This window comes from Tauraco erythrolophus, chromosome 3, assembly GCF_009769465.1.
Source record: "Tauraco erythrolophus isolate bTauEry1 chromosome 3, bTauEry1.pri, whole genome shotgun sequence".
Taxonomy (NCBI): Eukaryota; Metazoa; Chordata; class Aves; order Musophagiformes; family Musophagidae; genus Tauraco; species Tauraco erythrolophus.
The window spans coordinates 48,226,227-48,249,986 of NC_141467.1; the positions used below are offsets into that span (position 1 = coordinate 48,226,227).

General features: G+C 38.5%; 1 protein-coding gene across 1 annotated transcript in view; it reads right to left on the reverse strand.

The window, feature by feature from the left end:
- Window positions 1-23,760, reverse strand: part of PTPRM (protein tyrosine phosphatase receptor type M) — a 388,464-nt gene that overhangs the window by 223,868 nt on the left and 140,836 nt on the right. The window contains 3 exon segments of the mRNA XM_086609296.1: window positions 2,257-2,458; window positions 8,041-8,150; window positions 11,323-11,631. Of these exon segments, the coding sequence (XP_086465422.1) occupies window positions 2,257-2,458; window positions 8,041-8,150; window positions 11,323-11,631 (621 nt within the window).

The following is a 23,760-nucleotide window of genomic DNA, read 5'->3' on the forward strand; positions in this document are numbered from 1 at the left end:
GAGTGATGGCTCAGGCTCAGAGTAATGTCTCTCTTCTTGCTAAATATTTAAACTGCCGTTTGAAAGCACTTCAGTAATGTATCGATCACCAGAATTTTTCATGATGTCAGCCATGTTCCTGAAATGGATGAAATTCTTCTTGGTATGAAAGGCAGTGTACAAAATTTCACCTGTGCAGCTGACTTTTTGCAAAGTTATATGCAACAAAAACCAGTCTTTTAACAGACCACCCATCAATTTTGGTAGTACACACTGCTACATGCTCTGCTTTTGGCAATACGTATTTACATACAGATCACTTCATCCATCACTGCCAATCACGCAACTGTAGAATGAAACATGGTAACTATTTACAGTACAGAAGAGGACTACTCAAACACTTAAGACAGGAAATACAAAGTGTCTTATTCAGATGAAAATGCAGTCTGTAGAGTTGTACAAATTAAAATACAAGACAGCTCAAAAATTGGTCAGAATGCACTGTTGCCACCTCTTCTGTTCTAAAAAGTAGTGAGACCTTTCATCCATAAATGTTCAGCACTTTTGTTCCACCTGGAACATGGAGAACACTGGCCACATCAAGAGCCTCAAAGCCTTCCAGTGAGACAATGAGAGCACAGGCCAATAGCACTGCAAAGAGGGTACCATCCTCAACAGATAACATTTCAGGTGTGATTTTCCAATGATACTTAGAAATGCACACATTCTGCTTCTATTTTGAATTCATCAAGAGATTGGCTTTAACTATCCATGGACAAGTCATAAACATTCCTTGTTCGTCCAGTAACTAACGTGAAGTAACAAGAGAGTGAAGTGCAGACAAGACAGCCTGCAGGACCTCGCCACATGGTACCTTAGACGTTAGTCTCATTCCTAAGCATGCCTGCAATGTCTGTTCACACTAATGAGTTTTAGTTGGTGACATGTCAAATTTAAGAAAAAACAATTTAAGATCCAGCATTATTCCCAAATACCCAGATTCTCATCCACTCTCAACAGTCTCCTTCCTTCCTCATTCTAGTAAGGGTTGATTCTGTCATCATATCAAGTCTTGCTATGTCAGAAATTGATTTCTGACAGAGGAAGCTTCTGCCTAGTATAGGAAAGGGGATGGAAATGAACCCCGTCTTTACTGATCAGTGTCAATTGTGTTTAGACTTTCTATAAAGAGTAACTTTCTAATTTGAAAATTAACAACTTTTTTTTTTCTCTACAAACACCTGTATTGGCCATAATTTCCACCTAGCATTAACCGCTCTTTCCTGTAATAACAAAAAAGAAATCACTTTATTTGTGGTTAACACTTGTTACTTTTTTTTCATGCCATGAGGATAGAAAATGAGTGATGAGGAAAAGTACATGGACTGTGAGTAAAAGAGAAAGAAGATTTTGCACCCAAATGCTTTCCTTTAGCCCTTCTGAAAAGCAAAGTTGACCACAAACAGATAATGCAATTTTCTGTAAATATTATCCATGGGCCATGGGTCAATTGTTAGTTTAATTCCCAAGAAGATTGTAGAGAAGTGAAGAATAAAGGGATTTCAACTGTAACTTTGCAAAACATTTTCTTATCAATTACAAAAGCATTTTAGAGTATGTAATAGTACTACATCTCATCAGCTAGAGAAATGAAGTGTTCCTGTGCCTCTGGGAGGGCTTTAAAATACTGTTCATGGATCTCCAGAAGTGACAGAGCCATGCCGCTCTTATCTGAAAACCACTAGTCCTGATGTTCTTGTCTAAATCAGTTTTATATCCACTTCAGTCCACACGCCTGCTAGGAACATAAGCAGGCTGGCAGTTAGCTACACTTTCTAAGTGAGCGCTAGACATATAGTATTTCTGCTCTGCTCTCAATTGTTCATGGCTCATTAAAGAGATTTTCCAGCACCGTTACTGTACTAATTCAGAATCATGTCAAGGATGACTAAGCTCTGAATGGAAACCTCATCCTCATGTCCAAAAAACCCTATGCTAAATGTTGCAACAGCAGCTGGCACTGACTGCAGGCACATAATTCACGGGCTTTCTTGGGTGAAAGTTACAGTTGTGAATAAGAATTTCAAAGTACTAGCTGATATTTAAGCACTTGGAAGTTTTTCAGATATGTTAATATATGTCACTTTGACATCTTCAGGGATGAACATGTAATTTACTTTTTCAATTTGCTGCTTGTTAAATCCTTAAGAAGCAAAAAACAAAAGAACCACCCGTGTCATTATCATAAGCAAACAATAATACTCTTCAATCAAGTACCTGATATTTTAGTGGTGAACTGATTTGTGATTGGAGGTCCAAAGCCTTTAGCTGTGCTGGCTCTGATGGTAAAAGAGTAGGTAGTGCCAGGATACAGTCCAAAAAAGAGATAGTGCGTTTCATTTCCTAGCTTTGAGACTCGTCCACTTTGATCGGATAGATCTATTTCTGGGTCAAAGGAACTGACTGCTTTGTAGGTGATCTGCAAAAGAATAAGAAAGTTATAAACTGCCTTGAGCAGACGGACAGAGATTGCATCTTTATCCAGCAAACCCTTCTGATGTATGCGCTGTCAGACATTTTATGATAAGCTGTCTCTCTCTCTTATGCTCTTCAAATCCTGAATCTCACGAAGGGACTCAGAAACTCAGTCATAACTGGTATGAGTTATTACTTTTATAGATACAGAGACTTAGAGGCAGCTAGATTACAACTCTAAAGGATGGGTTCAGGCTTACACTAATTCCTTCAAGATGCTGGCTTTAACAGTGTCATTTGTTGAATCCATCTTACTGTTGGTTTTGATCAGCAACAATAACAAAACCAAAACAACCAGGTAAAACCAGATAAGTGAATAACAGAAGGTGTAGACTCCACTTCCAGCTGAATTCACTATAATTACACTTTGCTCTGAATAAGATTATCCATAAAAGATGAACGCAGTTGAAGGCAAATTTTTCAGAAAGTGGGTAAAGCTTGTATTTTAGTCTGAAGCTTAGCTATTGTAATTGCTAATTTGGATTTTTTCAGGTTATTATATTGTACCTAGGTCAGACCCTCATTTGAAGGAAAGGAGAGATAAAATGTTAAGTAATATATGTAGAGTGTATACTGTATCCTCAGTTCCTTCTTTGATTCAAATAGTATTTTTAGTTTTCATTAGAAGCATTAATAAAAGTCCGCAGTAAAATTTGATCCAGATTTCTTCTATTAATTACTAATTTCCATGCACTGTAATGAGAATTTAAAAATAACAAATCCATTAAAAAATTAAAAAGTCAAAATGATTCATCCCTCCATTTCACTTTTAAAGTTTCATGTGTATGCAAATAATTCCAACAGTCTTATTATGTAAAGTGATAACTGACATTCTTTTTGCTATATTTATTCCGTACCATTATAATTAAGAATACCGACACATAGAACAATACATAGAAACATCCAGGTGTCAGCATTACACACCCTAAATACATGCAATTTCCTAAAACCTCTGACTTAATGAAAATTGATTTTTATATGACCCATCCAATCTAACATCAATAAAGTCCTGAAAATTAACAATAAAAACTTTGATAACATCTAGATAAACCTCAATATTATTTCGGTAGATATAGGCAGATCCCCTAAAACTCCTCATCCATAAATTGAACTGAAAGTGCCTTAAAAACCGTTCAACTAACCCTCCTAATTATAGCAGAAGACAGAAGAAGACTACACTACCAAATATCTGAACTTTTAGCAGAAAAGAAATTAAGGTTACATATTGCCCAAAAGAATCTCCCTTTGTGATGGTAAGTGTTGTTATGTTTGCTTGTGGGAGAGTAGGTTAACTTTTTTTTGGAGATTTTAAAGGACAGGTTAGACCACTACATCACAACTATCTTCTGTATACAGCTGATCCTGTTTTGCCACAGATCCGTGAACTAAAGGACCTCTTGCTGCTTCCTTTAACTCTATTTTGTATATTTCTATGATTCTTATCTGAACTTTGCAAAACATCACTTAAATTTTATTCAAAATAATACCAGGCTATCAGAGACTCTGCAGTCTATGTTAGATTCTGATAAATTTTTTGCAGTGTTTAGTTGTTAGATAGCTAAGTTGCTGATCACAGAATCACAGAATCACAGAATGTTAGGGATTGGAAGGGACCTTAAAGGATCATCTAGTCCAATCCCCCTGCCGGAGCAGGACCATCTAGATCAGATCACACAAGAACGCGTCCAGGCGGGTTTTGAACATCTCCAGAGACGGAGACTCCACAACCTCTCTGGGCAGCCTGTTCCAGTGTTCTGTTACCCTTACTGGGAAGAAGTTCTTCCTCATGTTTAAGCGGAACCTCCTATGTTCCAGCTTATATCCATTTCCCCTTGTCCTATCATTGGATGTCACTGAGAAGAGCCTGGCTCCATCCTCATGACAGTCACCCTTTCCATATTTATAAACATTAATGAGGTCCCCCTTCAGTCTCCTCTTCTCCAAGCTAAAGAGACCCAGCTCCCTCAGCCTTTCCTCATAAGGGAGATGCTCCACTCCCTTAATCATATTTGTGGCCCTGTGCTGGACTCTCTCAAGCAGTTCCTTGTCCTTCTTGAACTGAGCGGCCCAGAACTGGACACAATATTCCAGATGCGGCCTCATCAGGGCAGAGCAGAGAGGGAGGAGAACCTCTCTTGACCTACTAACCACACCCCTTCTAATACACCCCAGGATGCCATTGGCCTTCTTGGCCACAAGGGCACATTGTGGCACTGATGTTCTGTAATGAAATAAAATCTTCCATGGATCATGCAGAACACATGAAAAAAAGAAGTGTTTCGCCTGGTTAAAATGAACTTGCACTGTATTTTGCTCCTACTTGTAAGACTTCCTTTTTTTTTTTTTTTTAGAAAATTAATTTCTTATGTCCACCATTGCTAATGCCAGTCCAGTTTTGCAGTGATGAAAAAAAAAAAAAAAAAAGGGCATGAGGGTCATTTTCTCTCTGGATGTGGACTTTAAAAATGAAATTTAGATGAAGCCTTGCCCAAAGGACTAATCCCTTTATTCCTACAACTGTGGATCTGTACCGGTGACAGAGAAGCAAAATGGTATAATTTGTCATTATGTCATTTCTTCATCTAAAGGCTTTTTTTCCATTTAAATACTGGTAAAATAACTGGATTTGCATTTAATTTCACAACAGCAATGAATACTTTAATATTTGATACTTCAACACACAGTTTTTCCCACCACATATATTAAAAGACTATCTCCTTCAGGCACTAAAAACAACTGCCTGCCCTAGAAAACAGACTAGGTTATGAGATTTTTTTAACAACACAGAAAGTTAGGTACTCAGAGTAAGAAATGCTAGACACAGAGGTGAGTCTCAACTTTCCCTCTGGGAGCAGGGATGCAGACTCAGGACTGCACATTAAGTTCATCTGTCTGCTGGGATCAAGACCCTGGGACCTCCTCCTGAAAGAGGAGGTATACATGTTTGTGCAGGAGCAGCTTTAGTGGCCATGAGTTTTAGATCAGAATTATCGATGTATCCACATCCAAGGCTTAGACACCTCTTTGTCCAAGCTTTGGCTTGCAATAATGCACAGGCAGGAGCTAGACACCTTAATTCTCAAGCTTGGGTGATTTGGAGCTGTGCTGGATGCATTACCTTGACAGCACAACAATCAGCCAGAGAGGTGCCTACTGAGACATCATGGATAGTTTACATCAACCCATAAAACACAGGTATCTACATTTCATCTGACAGGTCTGGATCTTATCCTGTGAGCTACTTCAGTTAGCTAAAATAGATCTTAAGTATGCTTTTATATTTCACCTGGAGTATACATTTAAAATAGGCAAAATGTCCCATGTGATTCACTGTGTACATTTGTTGGCCTCCAGGTAGTTTAACAGTCATATTTATAAAACCTTTGTGATACATTTTAGGCTTCTAAGCAAATATGAGGGCAGAAAATGTATTGACAAACAAGCTTTCAGCAACTAGGTGTCTGTTAATATCCAGCCACCTGGAACGGGCATCTTTAAAACAAGGTTGCCTCTGTCTGTTGGTATCTTTTACTTAAAAATTAATGAAATTGAGTTTCTAATTTAACTGATTGCCTTGTCCTTCCATCTCTGCTTTGAGGTGTATTAGATAAACAGTATAAGGAGATAGCAGTCTTGTCTTTTCTTTTCTTTTTTCTTCTTTTTTCTCTTTTCTTTTCTTTTCTTTTCTTTTCTTTTCTTTTCTTTTCTTTTCTTTTCTTTTCTTTTCTTTTCTTTTCTTTTCTTTTCTTTTCTTTTCTTTTCTTTTCTTTTTTCTTTTCTTTTTCCTTTTCTTTTTTTCTTTTTTTTTTCTTTTCTTTTCTCTCTCTTCACTATTGGAATTCTAAGTTCAGAGACTTGCACGGTCCTATCTATAAGACAGTCTGGCCAAGCTATTCTTTTCTATCTCTGAATACACCTGCACAACTCCCATTACAGCTGATGGAGTTATGTACATATACATACTTCAGAATGAACTGCATGTATACAGTATATATAGTCCTCAGTAACGTAATTAGACATGCATGCATATTTGTAAGTAGAAAGATAATTCACTACTGTATGTTTCTATATATGTAAAGCCTAACATCAATAAAAACGTTAACATATTAACTAAAACATTCTGATCCCTGAAGACAGACAACTCCTGAACTAGCTGGAAAGTAGTTAGTTTTATAAAAACCAATTCATACTATTTCATAACATTTTATCCTCTTACAATAAAAGAGTTTCCAAACCAGTATCAATAGCTTACTATTCAATTTAACTTTTATTTTACACTGTATCTCATTTAGATGTTGTGCTGGTTTTGGCTGGGATAGAGTTAATTTTCTTCACAGTAGCTAGGATGGGGCTGTGTGTTGGATTTGTGCCGGAAACAGTGTTGATAACACAGGGATGTTTTAATTATTGCTGAGCAGTGCTTACACGGAGTCAAGGCCTTTTCTGCTTCTCACACCACCCCACCAGCGAGTAGGCTGGGGGGCACAAGGAGTTGGGAGAGGACACAGTTGGGACAGCTGACCCAAACTGGCCAAAGGGATATTCTGTATCATATGATGACATGCTCAGCATATAAAGCTGAGGGAAGAAGAAGGAAGGTGGAGGGGCATGACATCTGAAGTGATGGCGCTTGTCTTCCCAAGTAACCGTTACGTGTGATGGAGCCCTGCTTTCCTGGAGATGGCTGAACACCTGCCTGCCCATGGGAAGCAGTGAATGAATTCCTTGTTTTACTTTGCTTGTGTGCGTGGCTTTTGCTTTCCCTATTAAACTGTCTTTATCTTAACCCAGGAGTTTTCTCACTTTTACTCTTCTGATTCTCTCTTCCAGCCCACCGGGAGGGAGGGAGTGAGCGGCTGCATGGCGCTTAGTTGCTGGCTGGGGTTAAACCACGACAGGTGCCTTTTTTTAAACAAAGCATTTCAATACCATTTTGTAGTAAGGTCAGGTAAGAAGCTTAACAGTGATTACTGTCTGACAGCTTAATCTGTGCAGTCTTTTGTCAATTTTTCTAAAAGGTATTCAGGCAGAGGTTCCACATGAGGAAAAGCAGCGATTTTTAGACATCTAACAACATATAATTTTGTTGAATTTGCATTTAGAAAATGCTAGATTTTTTTTTTAATTATGCCTGCTTGTTTCTATTACAATAGGCTTCCTGTAATGAGTCTTATCTAAATGTGATGTTGACTGTCACCACTGCGTTATGTCTCCTATTTTTTAAAAAATTCACTAAGATCTGTCTTTCAATCTTTTAAATATTTGATCTACATTACTCGATAGAATGCTATATGACAAGATTCTGAAAATAGCAGTTTTCTTTAAAGCTGATAACCCAGGGACATTTTGTGTCCTTCATAATTCACTCCTACATTATATATTTGATTTTATTACTTTGTAAGTGCTACTATCTTCAAAAGGAAGATTGATTTTTACATAAACTGGGAAAAAAAATTCTTAGCAATCATGCACTTTTGAAAATCAAAACTATACATAAAAATTAAAACACGGCAAAATGCTAGGTACCTCATACAAAGTAATCACACCATATGTTTGCGCTGGCTCTCTCCATTGAAGAAAAATCTTCTCTTCAAAGGTGCTCCCTTGAATGGATTCCAGTGGCACAGCACTCGGGACTAAGGGATACAAAAAGGAAAAAATGCTGTTTTGAGAAAAAATTCAGTAGACACTCTGCTTCATATTCACACTATTGAGGCATAAAAACTATCCCACGACTGAAGCAAAGGCAGAGTAGCTCAGGAGGAAAGTTATTTATTTAACAAGATAGTGCCACTGAGGAAAGACAGGCATCACCTTCAGTGTAAGAAGGAGTTAGTGAGAACCACACTACTCCTATAAAACGCTATACATGAAAGAAAAGGACAAATCAGCTTTTCATAAGTAATTAGGCAATATCTCAAATATAAATTCTTGTAAATAAAATCTATTTGTCATACCTACTTATCAACAGAGTTACTGTCCCACAGTGAAAAACATATTGAACATCCATAGGTGAAAATGGACATGCATGGAAGTAACAAGGTATAGTTTCAACACACTGAACTAGAATGGTTAGCTTGGAAAGATGAACCACATGTTGCATAGAACAGCGATGCTCACTGACTGAAGGCCTGAAGACTTACACAACAGGGTGAACATAAGGAAATTATGAAGCAGCCAAACTGAAAATCTGACGTTATTCCTTTTTCTTAAAGTCTCTTAATTTATGAGAACGACCTCTGAAGAGTCAGGGATGTCAGAAGGTTCTGATAAAAGGCATGTCAACCACTCTCACATATCTACTTCTGTTTCCTGTTTGTTCTGCAACAATTGCCTTATCCCCGAGCCAACCTCAATGCAGTTTTCAGAAAAGGAGATGCATAAACAGCATATGGATATGTACCTGCAGTTTTTTTGTAACAACACATGCAATGGAATGTGAAAGAAAATCCTGAAAAATGCACATGGGACTGTTTTGAGGCAACAGGCATTGATGAGTTAGCACTTTTCCACAAACTGTATGTGAAAATCCAGCAAGAAGATACACTTAACATCTTCCACATGCTAGAGAAAGAAGGTGGAAACTCCTCGCTGCAGTGGCTGAATTGACTTCTCAGATCCCTTAATGAAATTTACCCGAATGGTTAAAGAATAGAAAGATCTGAAAACAAGATATCTGGTGACTCCTTCCTCTTGCTCCCTCTGGTAGAGCACTATCCTCCTCCTCATCCATGCTGTTGGTCTGGGAGTTTACACGGGTTGAGACTTCATAGTCAGCTCTCCATAGGTCTTCACAGAGTCCCTTGCAATACCAAGAGGAAGCTCCAAGAACACAGGCGATGGCTTCTGAGCTGGCTTACCAGCCCTGTATGGAGCAGTACTATTATGCCTTTAGGGCAACCTTAAGTCTGCAATCTAAACCTTCCTTGCTTCCAAGTAGGAGAGAGGTGGTAAAACTAATTTGGAATCATGGGGTTAATGATTTATATGTAAAGAGGGAGGAACTAAATACAGTACAAATAAGTTCGAAATAGAGCAAAACTCTGTGGTAACCCTCTAAAATTATCTGAAGGCCATAAATGCTAAGCAGTTATGCCATGAGGGAGGTCAAACACTGGCAGAGGTTACCTAGAGAGGTTATGGGATATCCATCTTTGGAGATACTCAAAACCTAACTGTACAAGACCTTGAGCAATCTCCTCTCACTAGATCTGCTCTGAGCAAAAGGTTGGACTAAATGAGCTCTGGAGGTCCCTTGCAATCTACATGATTGTGTGATTCAAGAAATTATGATGATTATTTGGGTCAGAATACTCTGTTGTGTTACATCAGACTTTCATACCTTACTGAAAGTGTGTGGTATACTACAATGTTAAAATTTTTTGTCCAAGATATTCTTTCAATCACTGATGCTGTTTTTTCATAGATCTCGGAATGATATAAAGTTCCAGAGGGCCAGGAATAAGAAAATATTGCTCAAAATCTTAGAGAAAATACGAAAATGGCCCAGATAATAATAAGGACTTTAGCTTTGTCATCCCACAACTGAACCGAATCAAAATTAGAGGATGACAGCAAAATTAATTCTAATTAAACAATTTTTTGTTAGCTATGCTTTGTCAAATCTGTTGCATTAGCAACTATACATTCCTAAATTGTTTAATTTATTCCCTCATATATTTTGATTAGAAATTAGTACTACACAAACCCAATACAGTTTATATTAAAAGATTTAATAGGCTTCAATGACAGACTTCAAGTAATTATTGTAAGAGGAACTCAACATCGCTGAAGTTTTTTCTAGAAATCTTTCCAACGTGTTTGCAGTAAATCTATCATTAAGCTGGAAGAAAACACAAAGCCATTCCTGTTCAGATCGCGGATGATAAAAACGGGAGGACAGATCTGTTACACAAAGCTACGCCAGTCATTTGATAAGGTTTCTTTGAACAGCATGCATTTTAAAATGGCTAAAAGCAAGGTCAAAAAACCTAAGATACACTTGTAGAGGGCCCTAAGGGGCTATACCTCAGCACAGAGTGTTCTGGAAAGGTGAAATTGATTCCTGGTGCATGACCAATTCAATGAGGAAGTCCCATTTTGGTATCATAGCTAACAGAGCTCCAGTAAACTCTCTGCATGTATAATGATGATAATACCACAGAGGACTCAGGAGGACGGTATAACCTTTTCACGCAATATTACTAGAGTATTACAGAGACACAGTAGCCAATTTCGCTGTGCATGCTTCAAAAAAAGACACAAATTACATTATTGCTCAAAATAAAAAATGATATTTGAAAACCCCAAGGTAGCCAAAAATTACTAAAAGGAAGGGAATATCTATATATTTGAATGTCTGTATATGGAACATATTGTCTGAAAAAGCAACTAACAGCATCCAGTTGTTGGAAAGCCAAAGCCAGAGAAATTGAAACCACAAATCAAGAGCAAATACTTAATGTTGAGCATATCACTCAACAGAAAAGCTTACAGGAGGATACTGTGGACAATCACCTGAAATTCCTTGAAACTGATACTGAAACTTTTAAGAGGCAGAACAAAGTTCAAGCACAAGTTCTGAGTTTAACGAAGACATGATTAAATGATGTGTGATGTTCTAGATGATGTAAAAGATCATTATAACACTTTTAATGAACGCTTAACTGCCTTAAAACTGCTGAAGTTGGTGGAAAATCTACTACAGATTTCAGTGAAAGTAGAACATGCACTTACATAGAAAAGCGTATTGACCGTCAGGCAGTATGCATGCACAATGTATATGTATATGTAAATACAAAAACTTACCATCTTCATCAGTTTGTACAACAAGTTCTTGGCTTTCTTTTCGTCCTTCGGGATTCATTAGCACTAACTTGATGCTGACATTTGTGTACGGTGATAGATTAGTAATTGTGTGCTGGGGATGCGAACTTTCTGTATCCCAACTTACTTCTTCTCTCACTTGCTCTTGTCCTCCAGCCTGGTAACGATAATGGACTGTGAGGTTGTACCGATGGCAACGTGTAACGTTATATCCAAATGGTTCCCAGCAAATTGTGATTTGTCTAGATTTGATCTCCACAACCTCTAGTTTTCGTGGTCCATGCATTGGATCTGCAAAATTACCAACATAATTCTGGTATGAGCATTTATTCATATTATAATAGTAAGTAACACGAGTAATAAGAAGCTATACAGTTCTATAAATATAACATCTAAGCAGAAACAGAAAGTCATTGCTTTCTCTCTCACAGTGCAAATGACAATAAAAATACAGGTACATGAAAAATCAGAGAAAAAAAACAGTGAGTAAAGGAGAAAGAACAGTCTGATGAAAAATGAAAAGCAAACAAAATACGGAAAAGTTTTTATGCTTAAACTCAAACTGCACAATACAGTATAAATGATGCTTACTTTTTTATCTGTTGCTTACAAAAATGAATATATCAGGTTTTTTAAAACTAATTTGTGTTAATGCTGTTAGAGAAAAAAATTTCACAAAAGAAGTATCTAAAAAGAAGAGGTAATTTTAGGGAAAACTTACAAATACCTGGTGATTTTCTCCCAAAGAAAGAGTGTTAAGTGGTTCTTCAGCTATTTCTTATTCATTTGTTTTTAAGTTAGACTGAATGCAATCACTCAATCTCTATTTGGTTAGGACATTAAGTTAATATTTCAATTCCTTTAAAATAGCCCATAGGGTTCTTTTCCTGTAAACATGAGTTGTTAATAACTTCTTTGGGGTTTTTTGTTGTTGTTTTGTTGTGCTTTTTTTTTTACCACATCTAAAATAAACAGTACAAATACCTCAGTTTGTAGTAGGGGTTCAACAAAGAATCAAAAGAAACAGACAGGAGGCACATCAGCCGATATCCTACTGCATCTGAGCTTTCCTAGAGATCTCCCATTTGATAACCAGACATAAATCACATCTAACAAAACGATATCCAAGAACTTATGGCTATCTATATACAAGAATCAAAGACTGTGGTTGATAAAGTTAAATTTTCTTCAGTCTTACTGGTCCCAGCAATAGTGATAGAAAAAAAATTTCCACCACATTGCAGCAAAACCACTGAGTTGACATATGTGCCACATTTTCAAACCACTGTCATTAACACAGCTATTATACATATTTAGCAATAATCAGGCTTTTTTTCATATTGAAGCCCTCAACAAGATTAAAGACAATGTCTGGTTTTATCCACTGCTTCACTAGTTAAATGCTTAGAAGACTTTTAATGAGCTAGAAGCCTCTTGTACGTAAACAAATTAATATGCATCTTCCCTCTTTTATGTTTATTAATCAACATATCTTCACTAGGAATGTTCTAAACAATTTACACAGGATTTCATCTTTTTATTTTTTAATAAAATCCGTGCATGCTTGAAATCCTTGTTCAAAGATGCTATTCATCTTAACTCCTTGAAGAAAAGGTGTTAAGAAATAGCTTGTTCTCTCAAACACGTACAAAAAGGGTATTTTTTTTTTCTCTTTTAAATCCTCCAGCTTCTTTTTTTTTTTTAACTAATTGCCACTACACAGCAGTGTTGATTACCAGTGTGGAATATTTGCCAATTGGTGACAAAATGGCAAAGCAAAACAAATTCAAGAACCGATCCAATCCTGGTCTCCTTTCTAGTGACTGGACTGACCGGTAAAAATGTCCTCACCAAGGGTAAATCATTATAGAAGCCATTTACCTGCTTCCATACCCAGATACCTCAGCAAAGAATCCTGGCGTCTGAGGTGTTTGCGATATTTTCTGTTGCTACAACAATTAAGATCAATGAGAAACAAATGTCAAAGACTGGAAAGTCCTAAGAGTTTCATGTCTTCCTTAGGCATTTACTTCTACATAATTCAGACCTAAATTTCATGAAAAAGGAATTTTCTTTTTCTTTTCAGTTTTGCATCAGCTTCTAAGCATTTCTTCATTTAGGTGAGACTATGACTAGCAAAGGAAATTTGATGGGTGCTGTGTAACGGTAATGCTTTCCGAATAGGACTAGAAAATCAACAAAATTGAGGTGACCCTGACATACAACATTAAGCAGTTGAACAAAGCTCCCAGCTGTAAGAATATGGAACAGTCTGCTTAGTTCCATAGTAGGCACATCAGAAAATACACAGAGGAGCTGACAAATCATTTTATTAGAGACATAAAAATAATTCGTAGCATTTTAAAACTGAAATCGAGTGGCTGTGCAAAAAAACAGATCAAAACCTATCCAAGATTTCTACCCAGGAGGAAGATATTTTTATGTCACGTTACCTTAACAAAAAGTACAAGTTAGCTCTCTAGTTAAATCTTGAAGTCAGTGCTATGAGAATGACAGATACATTTTCGCTTCTAACAAAACAGATAAGGGAAAAAAGAGATTAGATTGTAAAAGATGGAGACAAGACAGCTTTTGTTGATATTCACAGGATAAAGCTCATCAGACAAGGCAAATACTCTGGTTGCTTTGGTTCCCGACTTGATTCTCTAATCTATAGTATCAGATAGCTATGCAGCTCATATCTGTTTTACTTACCATTCATTCAGAGATTATGCAACTGATAGGGCCCTAACGACCCTTGGTGGGGTAAGCATAGTGTGTCAATCAGTTACTGTGTCAACCAGTCAATGACAGCACTTAGTGGAAAGGGAGGGAGAGGTAAGATATAAAAAAAAAACCCACGCTGAGACACAGCAGAGAAAGACATTTAGGGAAAAATAAATCACGATCTTACATGATGCACTAGGTGGGACAACCACTGATTAGTGTTGTCTGCTGAGAAAGTGAGGGTGAATCTTCCAAAAAGGTTTGTCCATGAAAGACGCTCTGAAGATACAGGCATGTACTCCAAAGAATTTACCCACTTTGTGTGCTCAACCTCACTTTTAAATTCTCCAAATGGACATTGTTAGTGGAATAGATGATGCCTTATTATTTCTTTCATCAGATAAACTTAATTCCTGAATTACCACTACTATATTTGCTTTATTTATTTTTCTTTCCAATACCACACTTCTTTCATTTATCAGACATGACTTCCTTACAGACCTGAGGATATCAGTTCCCATCTGCTCTATATAGTTGAGTTCTCAGTCATAACAAATCTGTATGCTTCAGGTACATGACAATTTTTGTTTAAATTCAGTTAATTAATACAGCAAGCAGGGAAGAGATGAAGAGAAACATGTCTACTTTTGACCAGGAAAAAAGATTAAGGTAACAATGGAATTTTTAGATTAAAAGAACATGTGGCTCAAAACGGTCATGAAAAATAGCAGTTATTGCAACAAAAGATAGAAAAAGAAGTCTTCATTTGATCAAATTAGCACTGAGCTTCTCCGGAGGCATTGTTGTATACCCCAAAGGAAATATTTAATGTGATATGCTTCTGAGAGCACAGTACACTGCTTCCAATACACTGGAAAGTACATGCTCTTCATCATGAAGGACGCAGGATACTTGAGGAAAGAAAACTGTTAAGCAACACAAAAAGAATGAAAGCTAATGAGTACGGTTTAAAAGGGAAGGCTGAATTAATTACCACAGCATGATGATTTCATTTCACTGATTTTATTTTCTACAGGATCTTTTTACAATCTTCCTATGGAGTTCCCAACTTCAAGTGAAAAAGTAAGCATGATAGAGAGATGATGCTGTGGGCTCATGAGACTTTCATGAGACTATTTTTCTAGTACTCGAAGGCTGTCATCCTAGCAATGGTCTGCTGCTGTTACTTTGCATCAGGTAAGGTAAATGATGGCTAGATAGAGAAGTGTCATTTCACAGTGCTAATCATAACTGAAATCAGTTTTTTTAGGGTAGAAGACACCAAGCTGTGTGGTGCCGTCGACACGCTGGAAGGGAGGGATGCCATCCAGAGGGACCTTGACAGGCTGGAGAGGTGGGCCCGTACCAACCTCATGAAGTTTAACCAGGCCAAATGCAAGGTCCTACATCTGGGTCGTGGCAATCCCAGGCATAAATACAGACTGGGTGGTGATTGGATCGAGAGCAGCCCTGAGGAGAAGGACTTGGGAGTACTGGTGGACGAGAAGCTCAATATGAGCCGGCAATGTGCTCTTGCGGCCCAGAAGGCCAACCGCGTCCTGGGCTGCATCAAGAGGAGCGTGGCCAGCAGGTCGAGGGAGGTGATTCTCCCCCTCTACTCTGCCCTCGTGAGACCTCACTTGGAGTACTGCGTCCAGTTCTGGAGTCCCCAACATAAGAAGGACATGGACCAGTTGGAGAGGGTCCAGAGGAGGGGCCACAAAGATGATAAGAGGGCTGGAGCACCTTTCCTATGAGGACAGGCTGAAAGAGTTGGGGCTGTTCAGCCTGGAGAAGAGGAGGCTCCGGGGTGACCTTATAGCGGTCTTCCAGTACATCAAGGGGGCCTACAGGAAAGATGGGGAGAGGCTGTTCAGGAGGGCCAGTTATGATAGGACAAGGGGTAATGGTTTTAAAATAGAGGGAGGTAGGTTCAGGTTGGATATTAGGAAAAAATTTTTTACTATGAGAGTGGTAGAACACTGGAACAGATTGCCCAGAGAGGTGGTGGATGCTCCATCCCTGGAGACGTTCAAGGCCCGGTTGGATGAGGCCCTGAGCAACCTGATCTAGTTGGAGATATCCCTGTTCCTTGCAGGGGGGTTGGACTAGATGACCTTTGAAGGTCCCTTCCAGCCCTAACCATTCTATGATTCTATGATTCTATATGCCATATTGATTATATTGTATGCAACAGACACACCTCATACCACAACAGCTGTTTGCTGAAGCTTTGTTTTTTCCCTTACTTGATAAAGGCCCACCTGCAGAGGGTTTATACAGCCAGACCTCCCTACTCGCTCTGCAGTTCTCTAGATGAACTGAGCCTCTGCTGTTCCTGAGTACTCCAGCTATTTCCTTATGCCTCACTGGTACGAATCATGAGGTGAATGGGGAAAAAAAGGCCTACCAATCCGTAAGAGCAGAGGTTTTCCTCTCCAAGGAGCACGCTGCCTGTCATGCCTGAAGTTTAGGCAGGTAGTTCTTATTACCAATTCCCCGGCTGGCGCCTGCAGCATTTTTCATACCGCTCTCCTTCTGCCAGCTTCAGCAGGGTATCAAGCAGTGAAGTCTGACAGTGTCAGCTCTGACCTGAGGGACCAGCAAGCCCGGTTCTAGCCCCTGGCACTTTAGCATTCCATTTAATCGGTGATCTTGGCTCCTTCTCTGCTCCGCTCTGTTTTCCTGAGAATATGAAGCAGAGACTGACAGACAGGATCAATTTCCACTGCAGCTGCAATTCACAGCTCATTTCTCTGGAACTTCACACTTTACTTCTTACCACAAGTACAATGCTTTTTCAGAAACTCAATTTCAGAATCACAGAGAACATTTAAGTGTATTTTTAGCATCCTGTCGTTGATCATCAAAACTTGGGTTTAGAAAGAAAACTCAGACTGGAAGTTTTGTCTTGTCAGCACAGACTGCACAGACCTCCCGAAATAAGGGATGAAGAAAAGAATGGCATGGTGACTTTCTGCCACTCCTTGATACTTCAGTAGCTGCAGACATCTCGTATGCGTTAGGTACCATTTGAAAGACATCAGAACAACAGGAATGAAGAATTTACTTCTTGTCTAGGCAAACTACTAGTGTGGTTTAGCTCCGTAATCTCAACTCTTGTGATTTAAAGTCCGCATTGGACTCTATCGTCCTTCCACAGGAAGTAAAGGATGAACAGAACAAGAAAATGTAAAAATTTAAGATGAAACCAGAATCATCTGAGATTTAAGATATGATCCACTACAGCTCTCTTAAACACAAAATTTAACTAATAATAATCAAATGCTCACGCTTTGTCAAGGATTGCCTAAGCAGTCTTGTTCAAATTACTTAACAGCTTTTCACATCAATTCCTTCCAACTAAAGTGGGAGTCATAGTAGTCTTGTATCAGAATCAGAGGCTGTTCATAATTTCATGAACACCTGCAAGGAACTTGTGTACTACAGTGATGTAGACCATAAGAACATATAAACTTTAGGCTTGATTCCACACACTAAATCAGAGCCACATCTGATTAGGAGACAATTTAAGACATGTGCTTTTTTCAAACAAGGCTACCTGTGCTTTAAGTCAAACACACACTTTAAGAGTTCACCAGCACTGGTAAAAGTGCCCAGGCTGTCAGTGTACTTTACTGAATCAGAAGTACCTTCCAGGGAAGAACAAAACAGAATAGCTGAGGAGGAAACACGGGAAGTTCACTTTTTCCTGCAGAGAAACTACAGCATTAAACACTTAAACATTTTTTAATAATGGAGATTACAATTCTTACTTTATATATGTCTAAGCACACAATATTTCATCCATGTTTCTCCTTACTTGGTAAAATCTCACCTGCAGAGGCTATAAAGCCAGATTTCTCTACTCACTTTACAGTTCTCCAGACACACAGATGTTCTGCTGCTCCTCAGTAGTCTAGATATTATGTTATACCTCCGGGGTGCAGACCATGAGGTAACAAAATATTATTTCATCTATAGGGGTGAAATACCATTTCGCTATTAGGGAACAGACTATACGCCTCGTGAGCCAGCTGCTATCAAAGTAACAATGTTTAGTTTGTTTTAGAAAACAAGTCTTACGATTTGTGTCTCTACAGTCAACACCAAACAAGAAATTAGGTAAAATATTTTACTTGTTTGGCCTGTCCTTATTTGATTTGACTTGATATCCAATCTATACATGACTGCAAACAATTTGAGGTTGTTTGTAAACTTAGTCAGAGTTTTGTGAAAGATCCCATTCTACCATAATGGACTGATTTTTATACTGTAATTATTCTTTGTCCGAGTTCTTCAAGAACAGATTGAAGTTCAAAAAGAGCTTTTCTTTGCTCAAAATATCACATTATTTATCAAATCTGGTAATAGATCAGGGTTTTTTGAATTTCAATTTACGAAAAACAGCAGAGTGCAGTGAGGAAAGAAACAGTGGGCAAGATTCTGGATAGTGTAATTTCACAGCTTTTTAACAAATTTTTATTGAGGTTAATAAAAACACATTGGTTTTACACAGCTGCATCTCAAATCCAAAGCAACAATGAAATTTTTTAATAGAAAGAATTACTTTGTAGTTAGGACTAGAGGAAGAAAAGGGGCACTTTATCTTCATGATTTTTCATACTGTCCATTATTTGGGTTATAAAAGAAAGGAATCAAAAAAAGAGGAGGCAAACAAAGAAACAAAGGGACAAATGACTCATAAAATGAGCAAAATCAAAATCTTAATACTATGTTGCTTATGTAATTGTCTAACCATTTTGAAGTGATACCAAAGACTAAGTTACACAAGGCTGTGGAAGATCCAGAAGCAACCTTTGGACTAAAGAGAGGCACATTATAGGTTGGTTATCTCACTTACCTAAGACCACAGTGTTTTGTCGCAGCAAGTAAAAATGTTAAAAGCAGCAAAGAACAACTGCAAATTTCAAAAAAACTTGAAACATTGGTTTCATCTGGGATATCTCTACTGCTTTTCATGGAGCAGCCATGGAAATTGATAGCAGTAGTTACTAAGATTATTTAGGTGAAAGTAAACAATAGTAGAAATAGATAGATTTCCAGTTATGGTATTTAAAATTCTTACCAATCTTTTACTGTTACTTGCTAATAGCATTTCCAAAAGAACATGTCTCTCCTGCAAGAACAGATGCCTCCCACAAAAAAGCAGCACTTCTATCAGTCTTCTAAACGTACTCCCTGACACTTTAAAAAGTGTTGGGATACAAGCCCTGCAGAGCTTCAGCACTAATGAGAGAAAGAACTATGAGACAGTAAAACTGAAATGATAGTCACCCGCAATCCAAAATAGGAAGGAATAATTGGTTATATATATATCTTATATGTTGCAAACTGGACTATGCCTGTTTACCTATGAGCAAATTTGGGGAAAAAAAAGGCTGCTTCTTTCATAGATTCATAGATTTCTAGGTTGGAAAAGACCTTAGAGATCATCGAGTCCAACCGTCCCTAATCCCCATTAAACCATATCCCTAAGTAGATCATCCACCCTATTCTTAAACACATCCAGGGATGGGGACTCAACCACCTCCCTGGCCAGCCTATTCCAGTGGCTGACAACCCTTTCAGAGAAGAAATACTTCCTAACATCCAACCTGAATCTCCCCTGACTAAGCTTATACCCATTTCCTCTTGTTCTATCGCCCATCACTAATGTAAAGAGCCCTTCCCCCACCTCCCCACCATCCCTTCTCAAGTATTTGTAGGCCGTAATCAGGTCTCCCCTCAGCCTCCTCTTCTCCAGGCTAAACAGCCCCAACTCCCTCAGCCGCTCCTCATAAGTTTTATTTTCCAGCCCCTTGACCAGTTTAGTCGCCCTTCTTTGGACTCGCTCCAGGAGCTCAATATCTCTCTTAAAGCGAGGGGCCCAAAACTGGACACAATATTCCAGGTGCGGCCTCACCAGTGCCGAGTACAGGGGCAGGATCACTTCCCTATTCCTGCTGGTTACACTATTCTTGATACATGCCAATATCCCATTGGCCTTTTTGGCCCCCTGGGCACACTGCTGGCTCATATCAAGCCGGTAGTCAACCAACACCCCCAGGTCCTTCTCCGCCAGGCAGCTCTCCAGCCACTCTTCTCTGAGCCTATAGCGATGCTTGGGGTTTTTATACCCCAAGTGAAGGACTCTGCACTTGGCCTTATTAAAGCTCATGCCATTGGCCTCAGCCCAACGATCCAGTCTGTTCAAATCCCTCTGAAGGGCCTCCCTACCCTCGAGCAGATCGACACAGCCTCCCAACTTGCTGTCGTCCGCAAATTTACTGAGGGTACATTCAATCCCCTCATCCAGGTCATTGATAAAGATGTTAAACAGAACTGGACCCAGCACTGACCCCTGGGGAACCCCACTGGTGACCGGCCTCCAGCCGGATTTAGCCCCATTTACCACCACTCTTTGGGCCCGGCCATCCAGCCAGTTTTTAACCCAAAGGAGGGTGTGCCTATCCAGGCCAGCAGTCTTAATTACATTCTTTTTAAAAAAATTTCTTCTTTTTAATTATATTCTTTTAATTATATTCATTTGCCTTTCTCAGTCAAAACGTGAGTGAAGGCAGATGAACACAGGGTGTATGTACTCTGAAGTTATCAGGATGCTAACTTTGAGCAGCAGCCTGTGGGGATACCTTCAGCACTCTTCCAAGTTATTGCACACTTAAGAGCATCAAGAGGCAGGAATAAGCTTCCTGCCCACATTTCCCCCAGCACCTTTACTAACATGATCAGCATCCACAGTGTCACAATGGAGAGAAGGTGTCAAGAGGACAAGACTTAAGCATAAAAAATCACATCTCAAGGCAATCCCACCATAGATAGCTTTCTGTCTCTGGACTAAACCACTTCCCAGCATCTGAGAACTGAAAGATTCTCATTTACGGCATGTGCTCATACTTAGCCTCTTTTTCCTGCCAGAGATGCCAGCAGTCTACTGAGCAAACAAGAAAAGCTACCATCTTCCAGACTATCCTGTTGTCAGTAAGATTATAGGTAACATCATTCTTCTTCAGTGTGGAACTAGATGCAAGATCATGCTTCCAGTGATTTTGTTTTATCATGTGCTTCAGAGTATTGTGTAGTTAAACCTTATGCATCTGTATGAGGTACGACTAACAGCATTTCTCCCAGTTTACAAAGAAACTTAAGGTCACAAGAAATTAATTATCTGCTGAAGGTTACAAAGCATCAGCAAAAGCTGTGGAATCCTAATTCTCATTCTCATTTCTAACCCATCTGAACACAGCACTCAACAGGCTTTTCTGTACTTTGTGGCCAGAACTGGTTAGTTCCAAAATACGGGAGCTCAAAAACCCATAAAATACATACTCACAGCTCACAGCAGTAAAATGAGCAGCCCAAGTTCTTAAAATGGGTCAGCTTGAATCCTTACTTCTCAAATTCAAATGTGAGGTATAGTAGAGGTTTACTTTTTCCAGGAAGGATCCTAAGTACCAATACCAGTTTATCGTCAGGAGAATTCTTTTTGTGATATTTCTAGCTGAAACACGAGCTGAAAATACAGGAATTCTTGGGAGAGCACCACGATATTTAGCCAATTATAGAAGATTCATTGAAAGCACATTCTAATAAGCATCCAAGGCATCAGCTCACAGCTTACAAAAGGTAAGAGTAGCTGTTGCTTGGAACCAGATGAGACACTGGATTTAAGCTTTTGGTAATGTATTATTACAAGCACTGGATACAGAAACATGAACAAGTGATACGATCCTGCATGACACAGTTTCCTTAACTTTTTAATCTCTTATTCTCCAACTCATGGCTACACGTATCCCACGAGGCTTATATCTTCAAGGTGACTTTCATAGTTGCAAAATACATTGATCTAATCATCAGTAACACTGTTTTAATCACCAGTAACACCCTTTTAAAGTTAGTAGCATTTTTTAAGTGTTAGTTTCTATACAATGTTTTCTTTCATGAGAGTTGATACAAACTTTTCCCTTTATAGTAAAATTTAAATCTGAACCAAGGAAAATTGAATCTAGTATTTCCTTATGCTGTTGTCATTTTATAGGTATACTCTGAATGGTGAGTCATTTAAATTCTAATACATTTAAATAAAGAGTGAAAGAAAAACTTAATTCGATATATTTTTGTCAAATTACTTACATTACATGATTACCCCTCCACAATCAAAATCAGATTTTAAGTATGAATGATACAAACAAGATTACATTTCGAATCTGCAACAGAGATTTTAGTTGCTTGTTTAAAATGACATACCTAGCTATTCAGTAATCACTTTATAATAACCCCTTTCATTTCTAAATCTACTTAGCCATCAGCCAGTAGTGAGGAAAATTCTGGCAGTGGTTTTTACAACTACACATTAGTTTTACATTTCATGACAAGCTAATTCTAGAGAGTTCGAAAGACAGACAAGCATGTGTTCTTAAGGTTTTCTTTCTTTTGCGTGCAGGAAGCACACATCTAACTGAGAAATGAAAAATAAAGAGTGCAGACATATACTTTTCACTTCACACATATGGCAGTGAAAATTTATCCCAACGTCACCCCAGGAACCTCCATGAATATGTAAACCAACAAGAAATCAAAGGTTGTGACATATACCTCTTAGAAGAATTACTATGGTAAGATGGCAAATAAAGTGCCCATTCACGGTAGATGCTGCCTTTGGTAGATCTACTTTTTGTAGATTCCTGGTTCAGAAAGATCTTTGAGGAAAATTATCTTGCATGTATTGTCCCTCTCGACTGAATCTATCACAGGCGTTAACTCTTTTTCTGAGTTGGTCACATGGCTGGTTTACAGTGTCATTATTGTCCCTTCCTATCACATGTCCATATGCGATGCGTTAACAAACCAGATGTCATTATCTCCTGATCTGACACAGATGCATTTAAGGAGACATGTACCTCCACACCTGTGGCACCTGTCAGAAGTTGGCGCAGGTTGGCAGACTTCTAGGCAAATTTATACAGCCTGCAGTCCAGATGCTGCTCATATTTGAGAAGCTGCGGACAACACAAAGGAAGCTGAAGGTCTGAGGGATTGCTCTTGTCGCTACCTGACATAACTCCTTCACAGTTACCATGCAACAGTATTGTCTTCACTGAACATGAAAACGTCTGGTAATACAGGGTCAATGCAGAAACTTTCAGATATACTAAGAGACGGTGCAGGTGACTGGCTCATAATTAAGTATATTCATGAGAACAATAGACATAATTTGAGCTCATAATTAAGAATATTCATGAGAATAACAGATATAATTTGACCATGCACCATGAATAGGGGAAATGGCATAACATAACATACAATCTTCTCCTCGCTGGTCAAAAAATAGGACCAGTATAAACATTAGGAGTTCTGGTGTGAGGGAAAAATCTTTTTTCTAGCTTGTTTTCCTGGAAATGGCTGGAATACATCTATGACATTGTAGTATGGCCAACCATTCTCTTTATACACTAATATAGTACATGCACTTTTGTACAGTAAGTGTCCTAATCACCTTCTAATTGTGACTAATATTAATGGCAAAGCACGCATTGTTTGCTCTGTTGTCTGACACATTAGTGTGTTTGAAATCATTAAGTTTTATGGTACAGCTTCTTGAGTTGCCCCTGAAGTCAACTGGAGAAAAGATAAAACATTCTGTAAATTAGAGAAAGTTTCAGCTGCTCAATA